Below are 24,752 nucleotides of genomic sequence, written 5' to 3' on the forward strand. Positions count from 1 at the left end.
TATGTAGTCTTTATTGGTTGAAAAAGCGAATTAACATTTTGCATAACTTCCAATTGAGATTTTCATAATGATAAATAAACAAATCATTTGGTTATATTTAAAGACATAATGATATAAAATGATATAAAACGATAATATAAGATGATAAAGAAAAATTCAAAGAAAAAAATTTCAAGCTCACGTATCTTTCACGGTTCTTCGAAGAATGAAAGCAAGCTCCGAGTCTGCACAGATATTACGATGTTATAGTAATACTACAAACAACAATTCCTTAAAGGGATAGGCACAAAATTACTAAGAAGCAAAAAGACAAGGTTTTAACCTTTACACAGAGGACCCCAAACCCCAGCAGCAGTAGAAATTCACCAAGACAAATGGTTACTTAAACAAAAGTTGCTTCTAATTTTCTTTAAAGATAGGAATAGGTTCAAGCATTAACTTACTTTTTATTAACTTAACCCCCTTTTAATTCTATGTACACGTGTATGTAATGTGTTCAGGAAAGTTCTTTGCTTTAATAGTCCAATCATTCACTTCACTCCTCCAAGTTCACCAGTATCAGGCAATTTATGAATTTTCACCAGGCTTTGGTGCTTAAAAGGTAGATGGTTACTGCTCAGGAAGGTTCTAGTTGATTTCAGAGAGATATTTGTTGCTCGTTGGACACACACAAACTGATTCCCTCCAATGACTCACTTCAATGTCTTGCCAAAGAAATTTGCCAATCATGGGTTTTCCAAATGATAACCTCTTCTTTAAGGTCATCAGAGAGTTCCTAATGTTTCCCTTATTTCAGGAGAAACACTCTAGCCAGTCATTTCCTCTTGCAAGGACTACAAGGGTTTTCAACAGGCTGAACTCAGAACTCATAGCCCATCTTCAAAATGGGGTTTTAACAAGCTGCTAGCTTCACAACCTCCAAAATCTACTGTAGAACTGACTCTCTCTCTCCAAAGAATCGCCTGTTTTTTTTCTCTTAGAACAGCAAACTGCAACCAGACAGATTGCTGGCACCCTGAATCAGTTTCTGAGCCTGAACATCTGTTGCTTTAAAGACAATAGTCCATTTATTTCACAACATCAGTCCAATTAGCACCTACTTGTGAAATCTCCATAGACATTCTTCAAAGTTTCAGTCAAGTCACTGTGGACATGAATGCTTATGCACAGCTCTTGCATTTCAAATGAGATGTCTTTTGTGAAATATTAATGTCTGTTTGTGAACCCCCCCCCCACCAATCTGTTTATTTTAAAGATGTATTTATATATGTTATAAAATATAGCCCGTAACACTGTCTAGACTGCAAAAACCAAATTTAAAAATTGCCTAACCTTTATCATTTTTCTGACATGTTGAAATAAAATTCTATTCAGCGTCAGCATACTTCTTGTATATAGAGGAATTTGGGGGTTTTTTAAGTTGAGATTTAGACAATTTTTACTCTGCTCAATAATTTATTTTATTTCAAATAGCTGTGTTTGGTTTACCTTGAAAATGCCTGTACCAACATAAGTTTTAATATATAGAAAAGATTATTTTATTGCTCAGCATTCAACTGTTATTGCTATAAAAGCAAATTGCATACATAAGAATTCCATGATCGTTATCATGGGCTTTACATACCAGAGTGTAAAATGGAAATTCTTGGGAAATTTTCCCAAGAACCCTCCCGTGAGCCTGTGGTGTGAAAAAGTTGGCCCTGGAATTTTAAACAGGTCCGCTGCCCTACCTCGTAGGGAGGGCTGCAGCCCCAGAAATTTTCCCGGACCACCCTCTCCCTGTGGTGTGAAAAGGTCAAGCAGGGTAAGCCTCGTGACATCAATGCTGCATGCTGCATCATGTTGGCGATTAAAATTAAAGGATGCCTAGCTCATGAAACAGCAGGCCGCTTTGGCACATCGCGACGGCAGCACTATGCGGGATGAACAGCCATCCTTGTTAACCATAATCCCTCACGCAGCTGAATTCCAGCAGTGTGAGTGATTATGGGAAACGAAGTTGGCCATTCATCCTGCATTGTGCTGCTGTCGCAACATGCCGAAGCACGAGGGGGTGGGGGCAGTGCGGGCCAGTGGCCAGTTGGAGGGGGCAGAGCAGGCGAGTGTCCAACAGACGGACAGGGGTGAACATACTCCTGTGAGTTGAACTTACTCCTGTGAGTCCTTCGCCTTGCCTGCCATCTGGGCAAACAAGGGCCGCATGATCTGGGCAGCTGAGGGGATGAATCTGTGATAGAAGTTGAGCATCCCCACAAACTTGGTCGTGTTGGGTCTGGGGAACTTCCGAATGGTCTCCACTTTACTGGGTAGCGATGTGGCACCTTCCCTGGTTATCCTGTGGGAAGTCGATGGCCTCCAATCCAAACTGGCATTTGTCTGGGTTGATCATCAGGCTGAACTTGCTCAGTCGAGTGTCATTTGCAGAGATGCGCCATATGCTCATGTTGGTTCCTACTCATCACCAGGATGTCGCCCAAGTACACGAAGGTGCCGTCCAGGTCTCAGCCTATTGTGTCCATGAGTCACTGGAAGGTCTGTGCGACGTTCTTTAGCCAGAGCGGCATTCGGAGGAATTCAAAGAGGCCGACCAGGGTGATGATGGTGGTCTTGAGGATATCATTGGGGTGTACCATGATCTGATGATATCCCCGCATGAAGATCACCTTGGAGAAGATACTTGTCCCCTGCAGGTTAGCCACGAAGTCCTAGATATGCGGCACAGGGTACTGATCCTGTGCTGTGGCCTCGTTGAGCCGGCATTAGTTACCGCATGGTCTCTAGCCCCCAGTTGCTTTGGGTACCATGTCCAGGGGAGAAGCCCATGGGCTATCTGACCACCTTATGATGCCAAGCTCCTCCAGCTTCCTGAATTCCTCCTTCGCCAGCTGGAGATTCTCCGGAGGAAAATTTCTTGCCCTTGTGTGGAGTGGCGGGCCCAGGGTCAGGATCTGGTGCTATACTCCATGTCGGGGCATCACCATGGTGAATTAGGGAGTGAGCACTGCAGGGAACTTGGCTAGGACCTTAGCATACTCGTCCGATCTCTGTACGGAGTCCAGGTGGAGTGCTGAGAGCCTGGCATCTTTGAGAGGGAAGGTTTGAAAAGTCTTGGTGTGGACCAATCTTCCCTTGAGGACCACTAAGTTGGCTGTGGGCACACAGGAAGTCTGCCCCAAGGAGCGGCTGTTCCACTGAGGCCAGCGTGAACAACCACAAGAGGAGGCTGCCTCCCAACTGCAGTTGGCCCTTGCGGGTACCGTAGGTCCGAATTGTGCTGTTGTTGGCAGCCCTCAGCTTGGGGCCCCGACTGTCTGTTCCTGGTGTCCTGTCCCAATGGGGGCAGGACGCTGACCTCTGCTCCTGTGTCCATGAGGAAGTATCGTCTAGACTGACGGTCCCAAACATTACAGGAGACTGTCTTGGTAGCCAACTGTTGTGGATATTAGCGATGGCTGGCCCCTGGCATTTCCCTGAAATGTGCATGGCGGCTTGCAATGATGGGCTCTGGCGCCCCATCTCATAATACAAACACCATTGGTCATCTGGATCACCTCCTCTGGTGGCCCTGCTCAGGTCTGGATGCAGGGTTTAGTGACGAGCCCCACGGATGTGTGCACTCTCTCTTCTGTTTGCACTGAACTTCCGCTCATGCAGGGACTATCCAGGGGTCGCTGAAATCCACGTCCACCAGGAGCAGTTGGATGTCCTCGAGCAGTTGCTCCAAGAATGCCTGCTCAAACATGATGCATGATCCAGGAGGGCCAGCATCTCGTTCATGGGGGCTGATGGCCTGTTCCCTAGGCCGTCCAGGAGGAGCAGACATGCCCCTCTCTCACGCCGTGAGATTCTGAAGGTCTCGATCAGTATGTCTTTGAAGGCTGTGTACGCCTTCCAATTGGGGCTCCTGGATGAAGTTGGCCACTGGGCCTCCTGTGTCCTGGTCCATGGCGCTCAACATATGGTAATACCAGGTGGATTCTGCTGGATCTGGAACTGTGCCTCAGCCTGGTCAAACCACACGCATCGTTGATTTATCCAGAAGGTTGACAGCTGCCTTTTCACTCATCGCTGGGTTGAGATGCCGTCCAAACTGTCGGGGTCACTAATTTTAGCCATGCGCTACTCGAAAGGAGACACACACACACACATAACGTAGTCGGATTAAGGACTGAGTTTTATTAGGGCTCAGGCCCAACTTTTATACTTGCACTGTTCATGCTGTGCCCCCCCCCCCTTGGCTGACAAGATAACATGCCTAACAAAATCAGGTTTCCCGCACGTGGGTACTTTCCTGCATAACAATGCCCTTCCCGCGTACTGTCCCTGTCTTTTGGCTGCGCAGGAAGGCCAGCGTCATTTTGGGGTCGCTGGCCTTTAAGCTGCTCTTGCAGCTGATGGTTCGCTTGTTGGGGCCGTGCCGCTGTGCAGGCTGCTGGCCTTTGGTTGTGCTCGCCGCCTGGAAAATCGTCATAAATGTTTAACAATGTTGAACTTCCAAAATAAGAAGATAGAAGAAGAATTGATTTCTTTTTCACAAGAGAAGAAATCAAGAAAGCCTTGGGTACTTTACAAGCTAACAAATCTATGGGGGAGGAGGGGTTTCCTCCCGATTTCTACAAACAATTTAAAGATTTATTGATACATCTTATGGTGGATATATTGGTCCAGGGAGTGAAGAGCCAGACCCTCCTGGGATCTTTCTTGACTGCTCTAATTACAGTGTTACTGAAGAAAGGTAGAAACCCATTAAAAATTTCATCATATCGACCTATATCATTCCTCAATGCTGATTATAAAATATTAGCAAAGCATTAGCTAATAGACTGGGACCATATCTACCAAAATTAATGCATCCATATCAGGTGGGATTTGTTAAAGGAAGGCATTCTTCAATTAGACCAGGGGTCACCAACACGGTGCCCGCAAGCACCAGGTCGCCCTCAGGGACCACATGAGTCGCCCGCGGGCCTGTTCTAAAAATAGCACTAGTCACCAATGAGCTCTGTCTAAAATTTTATTTAATTGTGTTGCTATTCTTTTTGAATAACACTTGCATTGATGTAGATTTGAAAACGAAAATACAGGTACCGGCAGCACAAGTCCGGCGGGAAGGAGATCGGCAGTGCGAGTCGGGCCGGCGAGGGGAGGGGGAGATCGGCAGCGCAAGTTGGGCAGGCAGGAGACCAGCAGTGCGAGTTGGGGCTGGCGAGGGGAGGGGGGAGAGACTGGCAGTGCGATTCGGGCCGCGAGGGGAGGAGACCGGCAGCGCAAGTTGGGCCCCGGGGGGGGGGGGGGGGGCGAGAGACAGACCGGCAGTGTGAGTTGGGCGGGTGGGAGACCGGCAGTGCGAGTTGGGCCGCGAGGGGGTGGGGTTGAGAGACGCCAGCACGACTGGAAGGGGGTGTGGGTGGATACTGCAGCACAATTTGGGTGTGTTAGAAATAGAAGTCAAAGTTGGGTGCTTCCCCTTACCCTGGGAATACACACACACACTGGGGCTCACCCAACTTTTATACAGTGAGTAATACCCTCCCCCTTACATTCTTCTGCCTGGATGAGTTTGGCATTAGGCAATTCTACCTGCCTACGTGCTGTTTCTGTGACTTGGAGGACCAGGGGGTATCCTGTCGGTCCCTTCATGTTATTATCCTCATTGTCCTTATTCATTGTCCTGCCCTTGTCCCCATTCACACCTTTCCGACTCTCAGCTACAGTCTCTTCATATGCAGAATTCGCTAATCCTGTATCTAGGGTTTACTAATTTAATTATAACTTGGTACATCCGTGTAAAGGCTTACTAATTAAATATGTAGAACTTGGCACTTCTATCTAGGGCTAGGAGACCCTTATCTCACCCAGACTACCTCTACTTCCTACATTCTATTATTCCTTGCCTCTCCTTATCTTATTCATACGGTGGGCTCACTGATCCTGTCGAAAGGACTAGAAGGTTCTTATCTTGCATAGGCTGACTCTGCTTCCTGCATCCTAATTTCCATGCTTAGCCTGTTCATACTGGTTTAATCCATCGCTCCATGTGTCTGAACTAGTTTCCCCGTCTTTCATATTTTCATGTCAAGTTTACTCATCTCTCACAATCCTCACTTCTCTTTTAGATCAGGCGACGATCTCCAAAGCCGCCTGGAGTCTGAACAAACGATTTAAATGCCCAGCAGCTTTAGTATTCTGGAGCTGTTTACTTCGTTGACCATTGGAACTCCCCTTACAGTGGTGGTATTTAACATTTGGAATGGCTGTGTAATCCAAAGGATGCTTTAGAATAGCACAGGTTGGGGAGGGGTGTTTCTTGTCACTTAATCTGTGAGTTGTAGCCTGTCTGCGAACACTAGCATATGTATCAACTCTCTCTGCCACATGTACAATCCTGACAATTATCCTGTCTGCCTTTGTGCCCACATCTGCTTTGTGCTAAACGCCTAAACTGATCTTGTTAATATCTGTAAAATCATCATATTGAGAGGTGTTCTGTTCCCCTGGTCCACATTTGAAATCTATATTAACCCCTACCTTACTATGATCGTACCCTCTATGTCCCGTCAACATTCTTTCTTTTTCAATCTTTTTATTATTATTATAATTTATAAACACATACAGTTCAAAGAGATATAAAAAAATACATAGTAAGTAATGAATTAATACAGAGATATTAAACAATAATATTACAGAATAAAAATATATCATAAAAAATTTTTTGATCAGTTTAGGGTGTGAACTATCTCTAAAAAAAAGATATAATTAATAACAATATATGAAAAAAGAGAAAAAAAAAACCCAAAAAAGAAGAAAAAACAAATCTGAATTTAAAAAAAACTTTTAAAAAAACTTTAAAAAAAAACCTGCAGATATAGCTAAACCACGCCGATCACTCCGATCTCATCTTACAGCCCAATTATCATACATAATCATAGAAAGAAAACAGAGCCAGATCAACTCACCACAAATGAAAATATTGAATAAATGGTCGCCAGGTTAACTCAAACTTAGAAGGGGATTCATAGACAGAGTTTCTAATTTTCTCTAAATTTAAACATAATATAGTTTGGGTAAACCATTGGAAAACAGTGGGAGGATTTACCTCTTTCCAATTTAATAGTATAGATCTTCTAGCCATTCTAAAGTAAAATAATGGCCATCTATGCTGCCCCTATATTTTTATTCCAGGAGGACTTAATACATTTTGAATACTTTAGTGATGTCTCAGAATTTGGGAGGTAACAATTAAACAGTACAATAAATAATAAAAACAACATTACAAGACTTTTTCCCGGCGTAGTGTAACTTTCAAGTCAGGATGAAGGACTGCGCACCAGGTGGAGGGTGGATTTTGAAGATCTGTAGTCTGTGGTTCAGCAGCTCGTTTGATTCGTTGGATGTGGCTCCAACCCTTTTCTTTCGTTCGTACAGCGGTGTCTGTAATCAAAAGTACACAGTAGGGGCCATCCCAGACAGGTTTTAGTTGTGTATCTTGCCAAGCTTTAACAAATACCCAATCACCAGGTTTAATAGAATGAATTGGATACTCCAGGGGAGGAGTTTGAGCTAGTAAACCCTTCTGTTTTAAATCAAGGAGCGAAGCAGACAGTTCCTGTAAATATTTAGAGATATATTGGTCATTAGCCTCAGGGATGGGAGTATCAGTGTGGAATCCCATGTAAGGAAGACCAAACATCATCTCATATGGTGAGACAGCAAGGTCTTTACGAGGAGAGGCCAGTTTCCTCATGAAGTCGAGTGAGCTGATATTTCAAAGTCTGATTCATTCGCTCAACCCGGCCCGAACTCTGGGGGTGCCATGGGATATGGAGCTGCCAGTCAATGCCCAATCTTTTACAAACCCCCTGGAGTACCCGAGAAGTAAAGTGTGTACCACGATCCGAGTCTGGATCATCCCATACTGTGGAATCACAGAATCCAGCAGTACTCTGATAATGGTGCTAGCACGATCATTCGGGGTCGGGAAAGCCTCAACCCATTGCGTGAAATGATCTACCATCACCAACAGGTACTTGTAAACACCTATCTTAGGTAACTCTGTGAAATCCACTTGTATCCGTTGGAAAGGGCGTACAGCGATATCGCGACCGCCAGGCATTACCTGGCGCATGACATTCTTATTAATTTTCTGACAAATTGGGCACCCCTGAGTACTCTGCTTGGCTATAGTGTATACGCCCGAACAATGAAAGGAGTGTACAAAAGTGTCGACAAGTGCCTGGGCTCCCCAGTGTGTCTGTTGGTGGAGCTGATCAAACATTTGCCGTGCCAATGCTTTGTTCAGCACTTGCCGTCCTTCGGCTGTCCACCACAACCCATCACTAGTTTGACGCATCCCCTGATCCCTCATATCAACCTCCTCTTCTCGTGAAAAGATGGGAGTCTTTTTAAGCTCCTGTGGGATGGGGAGTAAAAGCTGCATGTCCACTTTCGCAGTGAGCGCTGCCTGTTTAGCAGCTGCATCTGCCTGTCTGTTGCCCTGTGCTTCAGGGCTGTCACCAGTTTGATGGCCCCATCCTCTATCAGGGAAATCATTTCCCTCTTAAAATTACGCACCTCCGTACTGGTCAAGGGCACATTTACAAAACCGAGACCCCATCCCACGAGAACCTCCCACAGGGGTCTCATCCAGCTAACTTCTAGCTTATTATTTCTGAAATCCTGCTCTTCAGAAACTGACTCACAGTATCCTGCCCTTTCTTCCAGTAGGTTCTCACTCTGCTCAAAACTAACCTTGCCTCTGTCTCTCGTCGACCGTGGAGGTAATCTAATACTTTGCGAACGGGTTAACACGCCACCCCTATTCTCTTCTCCTTTCGTTAGTTGCGGGGGAGGAGGGGAAGGTGCGGAAGGGTAGAGCACAGGAGGGGGGGGGGGAGATAGGAGCTGGTAAAGGAGGGGCATAGGGTGGAGGAAGGGAATGTAACACATCCCATCCTTGCGTTTCAGATACAAGGGGTTCCTCATCCCTCTTGTCCTCACTTCTCTTTTCGTTCAGGACCAGTTGGTCAACCGATCCCCTGAGCCAGCAGGCGGCATATTCCCTGCTTTCAATGTTATCCCTTTGATTCTTATACAGCCAGATGTTCAGTTCCTGACACATCCAGTCATCCTCAGATCCGAGCCTCGGCCAATATACCGAGCTCCCTTTAATAGGGCTTTTAACCCATTCCAGACAACAATACTTAATCATGATAAGTTTGTCTTTTCCCCGGGTTCTCCCCAAACCCCAGTCAGATAACATTACTCCTAACGGACTTTGTTTGGTTATCTGATCATCCAATCCTTCACTAGGATTCTCTTTCTTACTGCCCATAACTCCCATACTGACAGGTATAAAAATTTCTCTTACCAGATCCAGTAGCTACTCTTATCGCGCTTCCTTAACGTTCTCCCGTCGTTTGTTCTCAATGCCTCTTCTCGGATATCACTCGCTTCTTCCACTGACCAGCCACCCGTCGTTCGTGAGTCCAGCTGAATCAGCTGGGGTGCACCTACTCTCGTCGTCGGGCACTCTGTCAGTAGAGGGAGTGGGATCCCGGACAAGCCCCCATTTGTTAGAAATAGAAGTCAAAGTTGGGTGCTTCCCCTTACCCTGGGAATACACACACACACTGGGGCTCACCCAACTTTTATACAGTGAGTAATACCCTCCCCCTTACATTCTTCTGCCTCCTGGATGGGTTTGGTTAGGCAATCCTACCTGCCTACGTGCTGTTTCTGTGACTTGGAGGACCAGGGGGTATCCTGTCGGTGTCCCTTCATGTTATTATCCTCATTGTCCTTATTCACAACCCTGTCCTTGTCCCCATTCACACCTTTCCGACTCTCAGAGCTACAGTCTCTTCATATGCAGAGTTCGCTAATCCTGTCTAGGGTTTACTAATTTAATATGTATAACTTGGTACATCCGTGTAAGGCTTACTAATTAAATATGTAGAACTTGGCACCTTATCTCACCCAGACTACCTCTACTTCCTACATTCTATTATTCCTTGCCTCTCCTTATCTTATTCATACGGTGGGCTCACTGATCCTGTCGAAAGGACTAGAAGGTTATCTTACATAGGCTGACTCTGCTTCCTGCATCCTAATTTCCATGCTTAGCCTGTTCATACTGGTTTAATCCATCACTCCATGTGTCTGTACTAGTTTCCCCATCTTTCATATTTTCATGTCAAGTTTACTCATCTCTCACAGGTGGGTTCAAATCTGGCTTTTCGAAATCTGGAAAATTCCAAAGTTTGAAACACATAAAGGACTGTGTACCTGTATATAAAAAAAATTAAAAATAAAATTGTTTAATACACATGAACTCTAATCTAGTCTGGTTCAAAGGTCAGTATTGTGTGCATGACAACCCTCAGCGTTTGCTAAATAAGCTAGTGGATGCTGCGAAGATGTTGAGCTAAATGCAGTTTCTACTCCCAAAAACATGGGAGAAAAAGGAAAGAAAACATCATTTTCATAGTGAATGGGAGGAAGAGTTTTTTGCTACTGTGAAAGAAAACTAAGTGTGTCTCATTTGCGGGACGACTGTAGCGACGGCAAAGCGGCACAATGTACGTTCCACCGGACAACGCACTATGGGCAGAAAAAGCCCGCAACTTGGGCAAACACCAGTCTTTCTTCACGAGGCTGGTGAAAAACTCCTGAAAAACAATCGAAGCCTCATTCAGAGCTACACATTTTTAGATAAAGAAGAGGAAGGCATTTTCAGATGGGGAGGTTTTCAAAGAAGAAATGATGATAATTGCAAACACTGTGTTTAAGGATGAGAAGAATGGAGCCGATGTCCTATCCACTCTCTCCGATGTCCAACTGGGGGCAAGTACAATGATTAGAAGAGTTTTGGCTATGTCCGGAAACACAGCAGCTATGAAGATTGCCAGCCTGTTTGGTTCAACCTATCTCTGTGAATCAGCCTTTTCTGACATGAACTTCATCAAGAACAAACACAGAGCACGCCTCACTGATGCACATCTGCAAGGCTCACTCAGAGTTGCAGTGTCAAGTTACCCCAGATTACAGTACACTGCAATGCCAGGCTTCCCACTAGCAGACAAAGAAACAGATACCAGTGCCATAGCAAAGTTAAATTCTGTTGGAGTTGATAAGTTTTTATATTAAATTACCCATCTTTTAATGTTTATTTTTACTGACTCCAACAAATTGTGACAAATGTGTCCGTAAACGTAAGGTGCAACAGATATGATTTTGTTAAAAATACTGCAGATTTGGTGATTAGTACAAAATGTGATAAGATTTTTTTTAATCTGAAAGAGTTGATTTTTGTTAAATCTTACATAATTGATAACTTCTACAAACATGGTACATAGTTCATGATTTGTTAAATATTGTTAGAGTTAGTGGCTAGTAAAATGGGACATGATTTCCTATGAAAAGTTGCAAAAGTGATCATTTGAAAATGAAACATTTGCAGAGATTAATAGAAATAGTGTTGCATGTTGAAACGTATCTGTTTCCTCCCTTGTTAAATCATTGTTAATAATTATTGTGAGGAATCATTAACGTGATCAATGTCTTCACATATCATTAATCATTAATAATAATATATAATTAAAGGTAAACCGTGCAACTTTGTTATTTCAGAGGTGTGTACTAAACTGGTAGCCCTTCGTATTACTCAGTACCCTTGAAGTAGCTCGCGATTTCAAAAAGGTTGGTGACCCCTGAATTAGACTAAGACTATTTAATTATAATACATATGGCAAAATCAAGGTTGAATGCAAGCATAACCCTCTCTTTAGATGCAGAAAAAACATTCAATTGATTGGAATGGACATTCTTATTTACAGTATTGGAAAAATTTGGTATAGTCAGAAAATTTATAAACTGAAAAGAATTCTTTATCATAAACTACAAGCCAAAATTATAACCAACAATCAGACGTTAGCGGTTTTTCACTTGATAAGATAAGCGTATACAGAGCCGTTGTCATACCCACACTCCTGTTCGGCTCCGAATCATGGGTCCTCTACAGCATCACCTACGGCTCCTAGAACGCTTCCACCAGCGTTGTCTCCGCTCCATCCTCAACATTCATTGGAGCGACTTCATCCCTAACATCGAAGTACTCGAGATGGCAGAGGCTGACAGCATCGAATCCACGCTGTTTAAGATCCAACTGCGCTGGGTTGGTCTCATCTCCAGAACGGAGGACCATTGCCTTCCCAAGATCGTGTTATATGGCGAGCTCTCCACTGGCCATCGTGTCAGAGGTGCACCAAAGAAGAGGTACAAGGACTGCCTAAAGAAATCTCTTGGTGCCTGCCACATTGACCACCGCCAGTGAGCTGATATCGCCTCAAACCGTGCATCTTGGCACCTCACAGTTCGGCGGGCAGCAACCTCCTTTGAAGAAGACCCCAGAGCCCACCTCACTGACAAAAGACAGGAGGAAACACCCAACCCCAACCAACCAATTTTCCCCTCCAACCGCTGCAACCGTGTCTGCCTGTCCCGCATCGGACTTGTCAGCCACAAACGAGTCTGCAGCTGACGTGGACATTTACCCCTCCATAAATCTTCGTCCGCGAAGCCAAGCCAAAGAAGAAAGATGGAATAGACAGGGGTGTCCTCTGTTTCTAGCACTTTTTATATAAGCTATTGAACCACTGGCGCATATTATAAGGAGAGATCCGGACATTAAAGGCTTCAAAATTGGACAGGAAGAGCATAAAATTAGTTTATTTGCTGATGATCTGAATGACTTGGCTGAATCTTTGATAAAATAACAAACAACATTAGAAAAATATGGAAGAATATCAGGTTAGAAAATAAATATGGACAAGAGTGAGATAATGCCATTGAAAAGTTTTGATTATTAAAGAATTCAAAAAGGTAGTAGATTTGGTGATTAGTACAAAATCACTGGAAGATAGATGGGATTAAATAGGAATAATGACAGACAATAATATTCAGAACATATAAATTTAATTACACCCCTCTTTTAGGAGAAATAGAGAAAGTTTTACAGGAATGGAAAACCTGCCCATTACTCCAGTGGGAAGAATAAATTATATTAAAATGAAGGTGATGCCAAGTTTACAGGTATCTCTTTCAATCGTTGCCTATTGTACTTCTTAAAGATTTATTTAAATTATTGAATACTGTAATTACATAAGGCAACCTCTATCATCAAGGACCCTCACCACCCAGGTCATGCCCTCTTCTCACTGCTACCATCAAGAAGGAGATACAGGAACCTGAAGGCAAACATCCAACGTTATAAAAATAGCTTCTTCCCCTCCGCCGTCAGATTTCTAAATGGACTATGAACTACAGAGAGCACTATCTGCTTTCAACTGCCTTGTGCCTGGATAATTCTTCTGGCTGCTTGTCAGTTATTTTCTTTGGCTTGGCTTCGCGGGCGAAGATTTATGGAGGGGTAATGTCCACGTCAGCTGCAGGCTCGTTTGTGGCTGACAAGTCCGATGCGGGACAGGCAGACACGGTTGCAGCGGTTGCAAGGGAAAATTGGTGGGTTGGGGTTGGATGTTGGGTTTTTCCTCCTTTGTCTTTTGTCAGTGAGGTGGGCCCGCCGAACTGTGAGGCGCCAAGATGCACGGTTTGAGGCGATATTAGCCCACTGGCGGTGGTCAATGTGGCAGGCACCAAGAGATTTCTTTAGGCAGTCCTTGTACCTCTTCTTTGGTGCACCTCTGTCTCGGTGGCCAGTGGAGAGCTCGCCATATAACACGATCTTGGGAATGCGATGGTCCTCCATTCTGGAGACGTGACCTACCCAGCGCAGTTTGATCTTCAGCAGCGTGGATTCGATGCTGTCGGCCTCTGCCATCTCAAGTACTTCGATGTTGGTGATGAAGTCGCTCCAATGAATGTTGAGGATGGAGCGGAGACAACACTGGTGAAAGCGTTCTAGGAGCCGTAGGTGATGCCGGTAGAGGGCCCATGATTCGGAGCCGAACAGGAGTGTGGGTATGACAACGGCTCTGTATCCGCTAATCTTTGTGAGGTTTTTCAGTTGGTTGTTTTTCCAGACTCTTTTGTGTAGTCTTCCAAAGGCGCTATTTGCCTTGGCGAGTCTGTTGTCTATCTCGTTGTCGATCCTTGCATCCGATGAAATGGTGCAGCCGAGATAGGTAAACTGGTTGAGCGTTTTGAGTTTTGTGTGCCCGATGGAGATGTGGGGGGGCTGGTAGTCATGGTGGGGAGCTGGCTGATGGAGGACCTCAGTTTTCTTTAGGCTGACTTCCAGGCCAAACATTTTGGCAGTTTCCGCAAAACAGGACGTCAAGCGCTGAAGAGCTGGCTCTGAATGGGCAACTAAAGCGGCATCGTCTGCAAAGAGTAGTTCACGGACAAGTTGCTCTTGTGTCTTGGTGTGAGCTTGCAGGCGCCTCAGATTGAAGAGACTGCCATCTGTGCAGTACCGGGTGTAAACAGCGTCTTCATTGTTGAGGTCTTTCATGGCTTGTTTCAGCATCATGCTGAAGAAGATTGAAAAGAGGGTTGGTGCGAGAACGCAGCCTTGCTTCACGCCATTGTTAATGGAGAAGGGTTCAGAGAGCTCATTGCTGTATCTGACCCGACCTTGTTGGTTTTCGTGCAGTTGGATAACCATGTTGAGGAACTTTGGGGGGCATCCAAGGTGCACTAGCATTTGCCAAAGCCCTTTCCTACTCACGGTGTCGAAGGCTTTGGTGAAGTCAACAAAGGTGATGTAGAGTCCTTTGTTTTGGAGCTGTCTGAGGGCCTGGATAATTCTTCTGGCTGCTTGTCAGTTATTTTACTCAGCTGTGAAATAGCAATAAACTAGGTCAGTGCCATACCTGCCATCTTTGAAGGATTGGCTGACTGTGACATGAATAAAATATTCTATTTGTATCCTTGTAAATAATACTGAGCTTTGTAGCTATTTCTGTTTTGCACGGAGCCCAAATGAAGTAAAGATTTTAAGAAATAGTAGTTCTATCCACTTCACAATATCTCATGACAAAAAATAGAAGGATTTTATTCACAGTATAAGGAATGAAATAAAATGAAGCCTTTCATTGCTTTCATGGATTAGTACAATGCCACTGGCTTTGTTTGCTTGTAGGGTGAACATTGTCTTCTGAGATATGTTGTCTTGCTCTTCAGGTTATCAAGAGATCAATGAATCAGATTTAAAGCTAAACTTTTTTTTGAATATTTTATTTACAAATTTATACCACAATGATAATTACATTTCATTAAATTGAAAAATGATTTTAAAAAGTTATACATGTGGTATATAAGAAAAAAATCCTTCCTCTCCTCCTATCTCCTTCCCCCCCCTCCCCCCAAAACCCCTTGAAAGAAAAAAGAAAAGTAAGAAAAAAGAGATTAAAGAAAGAAGGACCAGAGGATGCCAAGGGAATAGAGCATTTATATCATAAAGTCTAATATTGGAGGCTACCAAGAAGTGAGGTCTTCATAGAATCTATCAAATGTACCAACTCACGTTTTCTGCATGCCACCTTTCCATGCCTAAATCTGTATCTGACTTCCATGATATTGCTATGCATTTCCCAGTAATTGCTAAAGCAATTTGTACAAATTCAATTTGATACATAGTTAACTTTAATTTAGGTCTCTTAACCTTAATATTACTCAATAAGAATAACATTGGATCCTGTGGGATCTTGACCCCCATAACCTGTTCCAAAAAGTTACCAACTTCCAACCAAAAATATCCAACTTTTTAGGACACTTTCATGTTGAATGCAAAAAAGTTTCAATCTCATATCCACACACACCTAAAACATAAATCTGATGTAGCAGGATTTAATTTTTTGCATCAGTCAAATATAACTGATGCAAACAATAAATTGAACTAACCTATATCTAATATTTTTTCATATTATTTGTACACAATTCCATCTAGTTGTTCTCATTTATTTCTTATTGAATTATGAAATAATATTGATAATGAAATAGGTGTGAAAGGTTTAGTTTCCCGAAAACTGCCCCTTTGTCAAAACAAACATTCCATTTTCTCTGGATAGTTCATTTTTGAGGACTTGGATGTGGATGGGTATTGAGAGGATAAAGGATTTGTTTGAGGCTGGGAAATTTATAACATTTGAACAAATGGAAAATAATACTTTTTACTGATATTATCAAGCTTTTTTGTCTGATAAAATAGATCCTAATTTGACATTACCTAGTCAGAGTGAACTGGAATTATTGTAATGTAAATAAATTTATTTCTGTAATGTATAATTTATTTCAAAGGAAAGCCCCCAAAATAGGGGTGCATAAAGCGAATTAAGATGGGAAGTGGACTTAAAAAGACAAAACTAAACCTTTATAATATTTTAGTTGCATACAGTTTTTATGCTGTGTCCTTTTGTATGGAGAATCCAGAATGCTACATGTTTGTAACATGATGTACATTTCCATTTTGCATTGTATTTGGATGGTTATCAAGTGATTCCAAATCAATATAGGTTGTACCTCTTTTATCCTCCATTCTGTGGTCCAGCACATTTAGGTATGCACCACTTAACGTCTGTTCAAGCAACGTCCGGTCCCATAATTATTCAGTTACCACGAACAAGTCTGCAGCAATTTAGAAAAAATGATCGCTAGCTATAGGAAATTGTATACTGTATCCCCAAACTGATCTGACTGCCCTGCTCTTTCCACACAGCCCTTTTATCAGTCCCAACTAATCCCGCTGCCTCGTGCTCTCCCCACAGTCTTGTATCAGTACCCACATTGATCCCACTGCCCTGCTCTCTCCCCATAACCCTGTGTCAGTCACCACACTGATCCCACTGCCCCGCTCTCTGCCCACTGCCCCATGTCGGTCCCCACACTGATTCATTCTTATAAATAAAAAGTTTACAAGTACACTACAGTATACACTTTGCTAAGTGTATAACATAGTGTTTGTATAATGCCCAATTTCGCAGAATGTATCATGGACATTAAGCGATGCATACCTGTATAAACTCCTTATAGACAGCGTGGGACTCAAACCCCAGACCTGATCGCTGTCACTGTAAAGATTGAATCTGCCGCCGTTAGTACAAATTTCTTACAGACAGTGCGGAACTTGAACCCCAATCCCAATCACTGGAATTGTGAAGGCGTTGAGCTAACTGCTACGCTAACCATACCGCCCCACAGTATTCTTTCCTGTTTTAAGCTTTGTTGTACCTTTGATATGTTTACATAGGGGGTTCCCTTAGGGGTCAATTTCTGTTTTACAGCATTTTCTATGCTCCGGAAATGGCCAGGTCTCATCTTCACCAAATTAAAGAGGTACAACCTCTACCTGGAAATGGTGTTTTCATTTTTTTCCCATTCTTTAAAGGTAAACATTAAATCAAGACAATCACAGACATAGGTGCAGATTTTCCTGTGACAGCTTCAGTAAATTTGGGAATGTATTCTGTTTGTGATCTTACAATTCTATGTGAACTATTGTTTGATTAGAAATAACTGTGTGGGCTCCCATGTCAGGTTCCAAAATTCGATTTAGATTTCTGATTTATTGTCAAAGAACGTACATGACATCACTTATAACCCTGAGATTCCTTTTTCCTGCAGGCGAGGCAGAATTCCCACAAGTTCCCAGTTGAACCGGTGTTTTGCTTTTTTTTTAAATAGAATGTTTTTGGAAAGATGCTAAAGTTTGAGTCCATTCAGGGAAGTCCATTATTTTCCCAGCAATTTGCACAAATTCTCACCCGACAAAAAGTAACCCCATAAAAAGGGATCCCTGGATACTTTTTATAAAAGGGCTCTTGGCTTTTACTATCAGTTGCTGGTATATATGAGATACCTGAGAATAGAATTAATCAGATCAGAATGAATATACATTTAAGCATGTACACATGTATGCATGAACATAAATATTCATGTTTTTACATTTGAAGTTGATGTAGTGAAGTATTCATTGAGATGTCATGGAGTGGGTATTAACATTTTTTTTTCTCCCCTCCCCAAGTGCCAGCACCACCCAAGACCAGTCAAAGCCAGCCTCAGCCTGCCAACTCTAACAGCGGCACTTCCACAAATACCAGCAACAATAGCAATGCCAAGCGGGTTCCAGCCAACACTCAGCAGCAAGCCTTGTCTCGATATCCTCCTCGTGAAGTACCGCCACGCTTTCGACACCAGGAGCAAAAGCAACTGCTGAAGAGGGGCCAGCAGCTACCATCAACAGCTGGGACTGCAACCTCAGTAGTCACCAGCCAGTCTGGAAGCAGTGCTGTTACCGTGCAGACAGTGACCAATGGGCAGCTGCAATTTAGCAGCAAAACCTTGACAGGTAATCTACTGTGCAATATGCAAATTACAAACAAATGTTTTCCCTTCTGGGCTTTTATACTTTTTGTCCAAAAAGTATTGCACCAAATTTGCTCAGGTGGATCATTTGGATGAAATCTGCTTATCATGAGTACAAAACCAAAATAACACAAAATAAATCTGAAATAATAATGGAGAAAGAAAAGAGTTAATATTTCAGTTAACATGAAGCTTGGAAAAAGTCGAGATGTCAATCAGTATTGGAGATACAGGGAAAGATAGATAAAAGGAAAGAATAAAGCTTCAGTTGTATGACAGTGTGGAATGCAGGAAAGGAGTAATCAAGGCACAAGTTCACTTAATTGTACTTCTAATTGATTTCCTATAGTTCTTTAAAGTACAATTGGAAGCAATTCATCATCATCCTTACTTCCTTCACATTAGGCTTCAAACACTTAAAAGTAGCGATTTACTTCTTAATTTTAATCTAGTGCATTGCGTTTTCTTATTATAACGCAGTCTCTACATTGTGGAGATCAAATAGAGATTCGCAGATTCCTTTAAATATGTCTCCAGGTTTTGGATCATGTGTCTCCTAAATTTGTCCTTAACCCATTCTGTCCTCTGGCCCCAGCTTTCTATGCTATCCCACTGTAGCTTGATGCAAGTCAGAAAATAGTTTTGACATGTCACAATTGTTCAAGTTTATTGCTACGTGTAGTGATAGTTGTTGTTTAATGAGCAGACAAGTTAGCAATTTCATACATTGTGCAATTGATATACAAAAGTGCTGTGTTACAGTGCAGTTGGTGCGGAGCAAAGCATAATATTGCTATTTAGAGGATCATTCAGCAGTATGTCCTTGAATCTGGTGATGTGTGATTTCATACTCATGAATCATCTTCACGATGGAAGGAATGTGAAGAGAGTGTGACCGTGATGGGATGAGTCTTTTAATATGTTGGCTGCTTTTCCAAGGCAGCGAGAGTTATAGATGGAGTCAAGAGGGGAGGGGTGCGTGATGACCCAAGCCAGGTTCACCATCAACAAGGGTTTCTTGTGGTCTTGCAGAATGATGCACCTACAGAAATTTTTGAGGGAAGTAGGAGACATGCCAAATTTCCTCAGGCTGCTGAGAAAGTAGAGGTGCTAATGCACTTTCTTGGCCATTGCTTCAATGCAGATGGACCATAACAAGTCATCAAAGATGTTCACACCTAGGAACCTAATGTGTCTACTATCTTCACCTCAGCACCATTGTTGCAGATGGTAGAGTGAGCTCCATCCTTTTTCCAGAAGTCAGCAACCAGCTCCTTGGTCTTGATGACATTGAGCAAGAGGTTGTTGTCCTGGCATCAGGCCATGTCCCTCCATCTGATTCTGCCTATATTCACACATTTGGCTGCTCAGTCATGGGTGTATATCGGGACTGACTATGGAGCCTTGTAGGGCCCCAGTGTTGAGGAGGATGAGGTGCTTTCGTCAATCCTCACTGATTGTGGCCTACGGGATAGAAAATCATTGATCCAATTTGCAGTGAGGATTACTAAGAACAATGGCACATAGCTTTTACTATCATCAATTTTAGATTTTTTTTGTTTTCTTGCTACCCTCTCTGGGTCAACTTTTGTTTCTTTAACTGTCTTATTACTATTCCCTTTATCATGCACTCACATTCTTTTTGTTGTTTTATCTCTCTTGCTATCCATACTTTCTCTGCACCTCAATTGTTTTATCATCACATTTGGATGGTGTAAGTAGGATATGAGCCTGAAATGTGTGGGGTTTTTTTCTCTCCCTCTCCCCCTCCATCTCCATTGTTCTATTTAATCCCCTATATTTCTGGCATTTTTTTAAAATCCTGCTTATCATTACTGACTCAAGACTGATGGATATATAGTAACTCAGTTTTGGCCTTAGTTAAATCTTTTTTTCAGTTAAAGAACAATACTCATAAGAACATTTTGCAATCTGAATTGCAGAAAACATTCAGGTAAACTTTGGATGGGAATTTTATTGACAGTGTCTTGTTGTCATTATATTTGTTTAGTTAATTAAATTCCTGAAGAGTAGAGTTTTGCAACCTTTATCCTAACATCTTGAAAATGCATTTGCAGAGATAAGCAGTTTTAAAATTTCACTGATGCTCTAATTTTAACGCAGGTAAACAAGAGTCCCCCAAACTAAATACCATTGGCCAAATTTGGCTGCAACAATGTTTGGCTTGGCTTGTTAAAAGTGAGCATTCTGCTGAGAGGACACGCTAGGTTTCCTCAAATGTTTTCCACTATTGCAGAGAACCAAGATTGCAGAGGAAGTGAGTTGGAGGTAGGATTGGTTGTCGGTGGAAATTGAAAGAATATATCTTGAAAGTGCCAATTGGAGAGAGAATCAGATCTCATGATCACTTTGAAGAATGCGGGGTGGGGGGATGTTGGATGGAAATTGGAGGAGGGAATGTACTAGCTGAAGATACCAGTGATTGTGGGGAAGGGGAGGGTGAAGATGATGTGACCATGAATAATTATGTAAAGTCATAATCAGAATTTATTGTCATGAACAAGTCACAAAATTTATAAAAAAGCAGTCTCTTAAGTGGTGCCTGTGATGTCGTGGGCCAAGTTAACAACCCTCTGGAGTTTTTTCTTGTCCTGAGCCTTCGCACCTCCATAACAGGCATTGATGCAACCAGCCAGAATGCTCTCTACAGTACACCTGTAGAAGTTTTCTAGAGTCTTGGGTGACATACCAAATCTCCTCAAATACCTCACCAAGTATAGCCACCAGCAAACCTTCTTCATGATTGCATCAACATGGAGGCTCCAGGACAGAATCTTGGAGATGTTCACACCCAGGAATTTGAAGTTCTTGACCATCTCCATGACACGTTTTCTTCCGACTTCCTCCTGAATTATCTCCTTGGTTTTGCTAAAGTTGAGTGCAAAGTTGTTGGTGTGACACCTGGCAATGAGCTGATCTGTCTCCCTCCTGCATTCTTCCTCATTGCCGTTTGTGGCCAATTAAAACAATAAATTCAAAATCAGAGCACCCCGAGTAAACCCACACAGATGAAAGGAGAAGGTACAAACTCCTAGACAGCCAGATTCCAACCCAGGTCATTGGCTCTGGAAATGCATTGTGCTAACCACAACACTAACCATGCTGCCCTGTATCTCAGCAAATTCTTTTTGATTATTAGATTTACCCTGAAAGAGTAGACAGAGCTTTGTCTTAACATCTTACCTGAAAGATGGGATATCTATTTTCTTTTTTTTAAAAAAGCAGTGATTCAGCAATTTTCTGACTTGGTTCAGCAAATTCAGAGTGAGGCGGAGTCTCTTCATCTGACTTAACTGCACCTTTTCATTTTTTTATTATTTTATTTTCCTTTTAACCAAGAGACACCTCTCTTAGATGATTGCAATATCTTTGAATAATGTTAGCTTTCATGGTTGAACTGCTTTTGGTGAGCTTATTCCTGACATAGTGTATTATAATTGTACATTAATTCGTTTTGCTGCAATATATTACAATTGAGAACTGTTGCACAGTGGATTTTGTACTGTTCAAGCTAAAGATGACAGAAATCACTGGCCAGAGTTTTTCAAGTATACTGATACCCTTTGTTATAATTAGGATGAGCAAAAGCTCAATATTTTTCTTTGATCAAAAGTGAGCTGAGCGTCTATTGAACCCTGACACCTTTGTGGTTCTCTTGCTTTTTCTTAGGCATGCCTCCCATTCGGGATTTGGTCAGCCACTCCCCTAACCAGTCAGGTGACAAAAGCTATTTTTTTCCTCTCCTTATCTGACATCCTTTCTTTGCTGTCTTCCATTTCATTCCCTGTGTCATCTCATTGTGCCTTGATTTTACACATCTTGAAAAATGAAAATAATGGCAATGGCTGCTTGTGTTTATTAGCAAGAGATGTGGGTTGGATCAGCTAGCTTGCTTTGCTTCATGCATCAGTTTCGATGTTTTATATTTGTAACAGATCTGCATGCTTTTCTTAAATCCTTTCTTATGTGCTCAGACCCAATTTTTTTTTGAACTTCTATCCATGAGTGATCATGTAGACTTCATTGTCAGCAATTCTCAGGTATCTATATAAATTGAGCAGTTTACTTTTAACAGTATAGTTTGGTGGTGACGGTTAATTTTCATTTAATATGCAGCATTATTCAATTAGTGTTATTGTGATCAAACACGTCATTTCTCAGACAACAGGGGAGTGGCAAATCACTGCTTCAATTCCTTTACCATTGAGATTATTGATTAATGCTGGAATTGAAAAGAGTGATTTTAAAAACTTTTTTTTATTTTGATTACGTCCTATGATTAAGATACATTTCTTCAAGATGTATTTAATGTTCAAATTAATCTGGAGACTAAAAGGAGTTAACCATATTGGCAAATTCTGTGGATCTAAATTAGGATTTAACTCTCAAAAAACATCAGTGCCAACATGCAGATCAGAATTTACGGCCTAGAAAGGTAGGTTTGGCAAGGAATAGGGATATACGTAATTGCGCACAGAGTTGGGTGTTCTTCATGGGCTTCGTTGGTAAAGTGCTTTATTTGGACATACTACAAAATGCGCCATGTGCTGAATTAATTTGTGGCTCTTAACTTTGTGATCAAAATGAAATTAGTTACTTACAAGCTAAAGAACTTTAACATTACTTGACCATATTTTATTAGATATTTTAAACTTATTGTGATATTTTGCCATGTAATTTTACAGAATAATTAATAGTTTCTCTGTAATCAGGTTACTTTCATGGAAACATTAAACAATGATTTACTTAAGAGCTGCAGTCTCCATTTAGTAAAATTGTGATGTATTTAGTGCCCATGGTTTTGGTTAGACTGTGCACTTCCTGTTTACAAAGACCATTATTTCCCTGCAATATACCATAGTCCAAGCAAAGAGCAATCTGGCAGTCTTGTAGATTGTGTGTTGCAGGAATTTTCAGAGTCAAGGACTGACATTGCATGTTGTGATTTTTAAGTCTTGCATCCAATCATATTGCATGACCAATGAAAAGTATTCATGTAGCTTCTACTCATTGCTTTGATTTTATTTGAAAGGGGCTATTAATCTGTTTTTGTACCATGTACCTATCCAAATTCTTCTCAGATGTTAAAATTGAGCCCTCATTCACCACTTCAGTTGGCAGCTTGTTCCACACTCCCACCACTCTCTGGATGAAGAAGTTCCCCATGTGTTCCCCCTAAACGTTTCCCCTTTCACCCTTAACCGATGTCCTCTAGATTGTATCTCAACTGCGCTCAGTGGAAAAAGTATACCTGTATTTACTTTGTCTGTCCCACCTCATAATTTTAAATACCTCTACCAAATCTCCCCTCATTCTTCTATGCTCCAGGGAATAGAATCCTAACCTATTTAACCTTTCTCTGTTACTCAGTTGCTGAAGTTCGGGCAACATCGTAATAAATCTTCTCTGCACTCTTTCTATTTTATTGGTATCTTAGGTGACCCAAACTGCACACAATACTCCAAATTTGGCCTCACCAATGTTTTATACAACTTTTACTGCAATATCCCAACTCCTAGACTCAGTACTTTGATTTATGAAGGTCAATATGCCAAAAGCTCTCCTTAAACCCTCCTTATCCTTATAAGCTCTCCTTATCCACTTGTGACTCTACATTCAGGGAATTATGTATCTGTATTCCCATATCCCAGTTCTATTGCACTCTTCAGTGCCCTACGATTTACTGTGTATGTTCTTTCTTGGTTTGTCATTCCAAAATGCAACACTGTACACTTGACTGCATTAGATTCCATATGCTATTTTCAGCCAATTTTTCCACCTGGTCCAGATCCCTCTGCAAACTTTGAAAACCTTCACTGCCCACAATGCCTCCAATCTTAGTTTCATCTGCAAACTTGCTGATCTAATTTACCACCTTATCATCCAGATTGTTGATATAGATGACAAACAACAATGGTTCTCGTGCTGATTCCTGAGGCACACCACTTGTCTCCAGTCTGAAAAGCAATCATCCATAACTACTCTCTGACTTTTCTTGTCCAGCCATTCTAGAATCCATTTTACTACCTCACCATGAAAAACCTCCCATGTGGGACCTTGTCAAAGGCCATAATAAAGTCCATGTAGACAACACCCACAGCCTTTCCTTCATCAACCTCCCCGAAAAGCTCTATAAGATTGGTTAAAAACAAGGCCATGTTGACAATCCCTAATCGGTCCCTGGCTATCCAAATAATTGTTTTTCTGATCTCTTAATTTATCTACAACTGAAAACAGGCTCACCCACCTATTATTTCCAGGGTTACATTTGGAGCCTTTTTTAAACAATATAACAATGTGAGCTACCCGCTAATCCTACGGCACCACACCTGTGGCTAAGAACATTTTAAATATATTTATCAGAGCCCTGAAATTGCTACGTTAGCTTCCCTCAAGGTGCGAGGGAATAT

At 42.1% G+C, this 24,752-nt stretch overlaps 1 protein-coding gene across 11 annotated transcripts in view; it reads left to right on the plus strand.

Annotated features, from left to right (window-relative positions):
* The window catches only part of LOC138747402 (trinucleotide repeat-containing gene 6A protein-like), a 243,894-nt gene that overhangs the window by 147,013 nt on the left and 72,129 nt on the right, over positions 1–24,752 (plus strand). For 8 of the 11 annotated variants that reach the window (XM_069906581.1, XM_069906577.1, XM_069906578.1 and 5 more), the window contains exons 5-6: positions 17,981–18,304; positions 22,012–22,059. In XM_069906581.1, coding sequence (XP_069762682.1) covers positions 17,981–18,304; positions 22,012–22,059 — 372 coding nt within the window. The remainder of the gene's footprint in view (positions 1–17,980; positions 18,305–22,011; positions 22,060–24,752) is intronic. The other 3 variants (XM_069906586.1, XM_069906579.1, XM_069906587.1) reach the window with 1 other exon arrangement.

This window comes from Narcine bancroftii, chromosome 12 (genome assembly GCF_036971445.1).
Source record: "Narcine bancroftii isolate sNarBan1 chromosome 12, sNarBan1.hap1, whole genome shotgun sequence".
In the NCBI taxonomy this organism is placed as follows: domain Eukaryota; kingdom Metazoa; phylum Chordata; class Chondrichthyes; order Torpediniformes; family Narcinidae; genus Narcine; species Narcine bancroftii.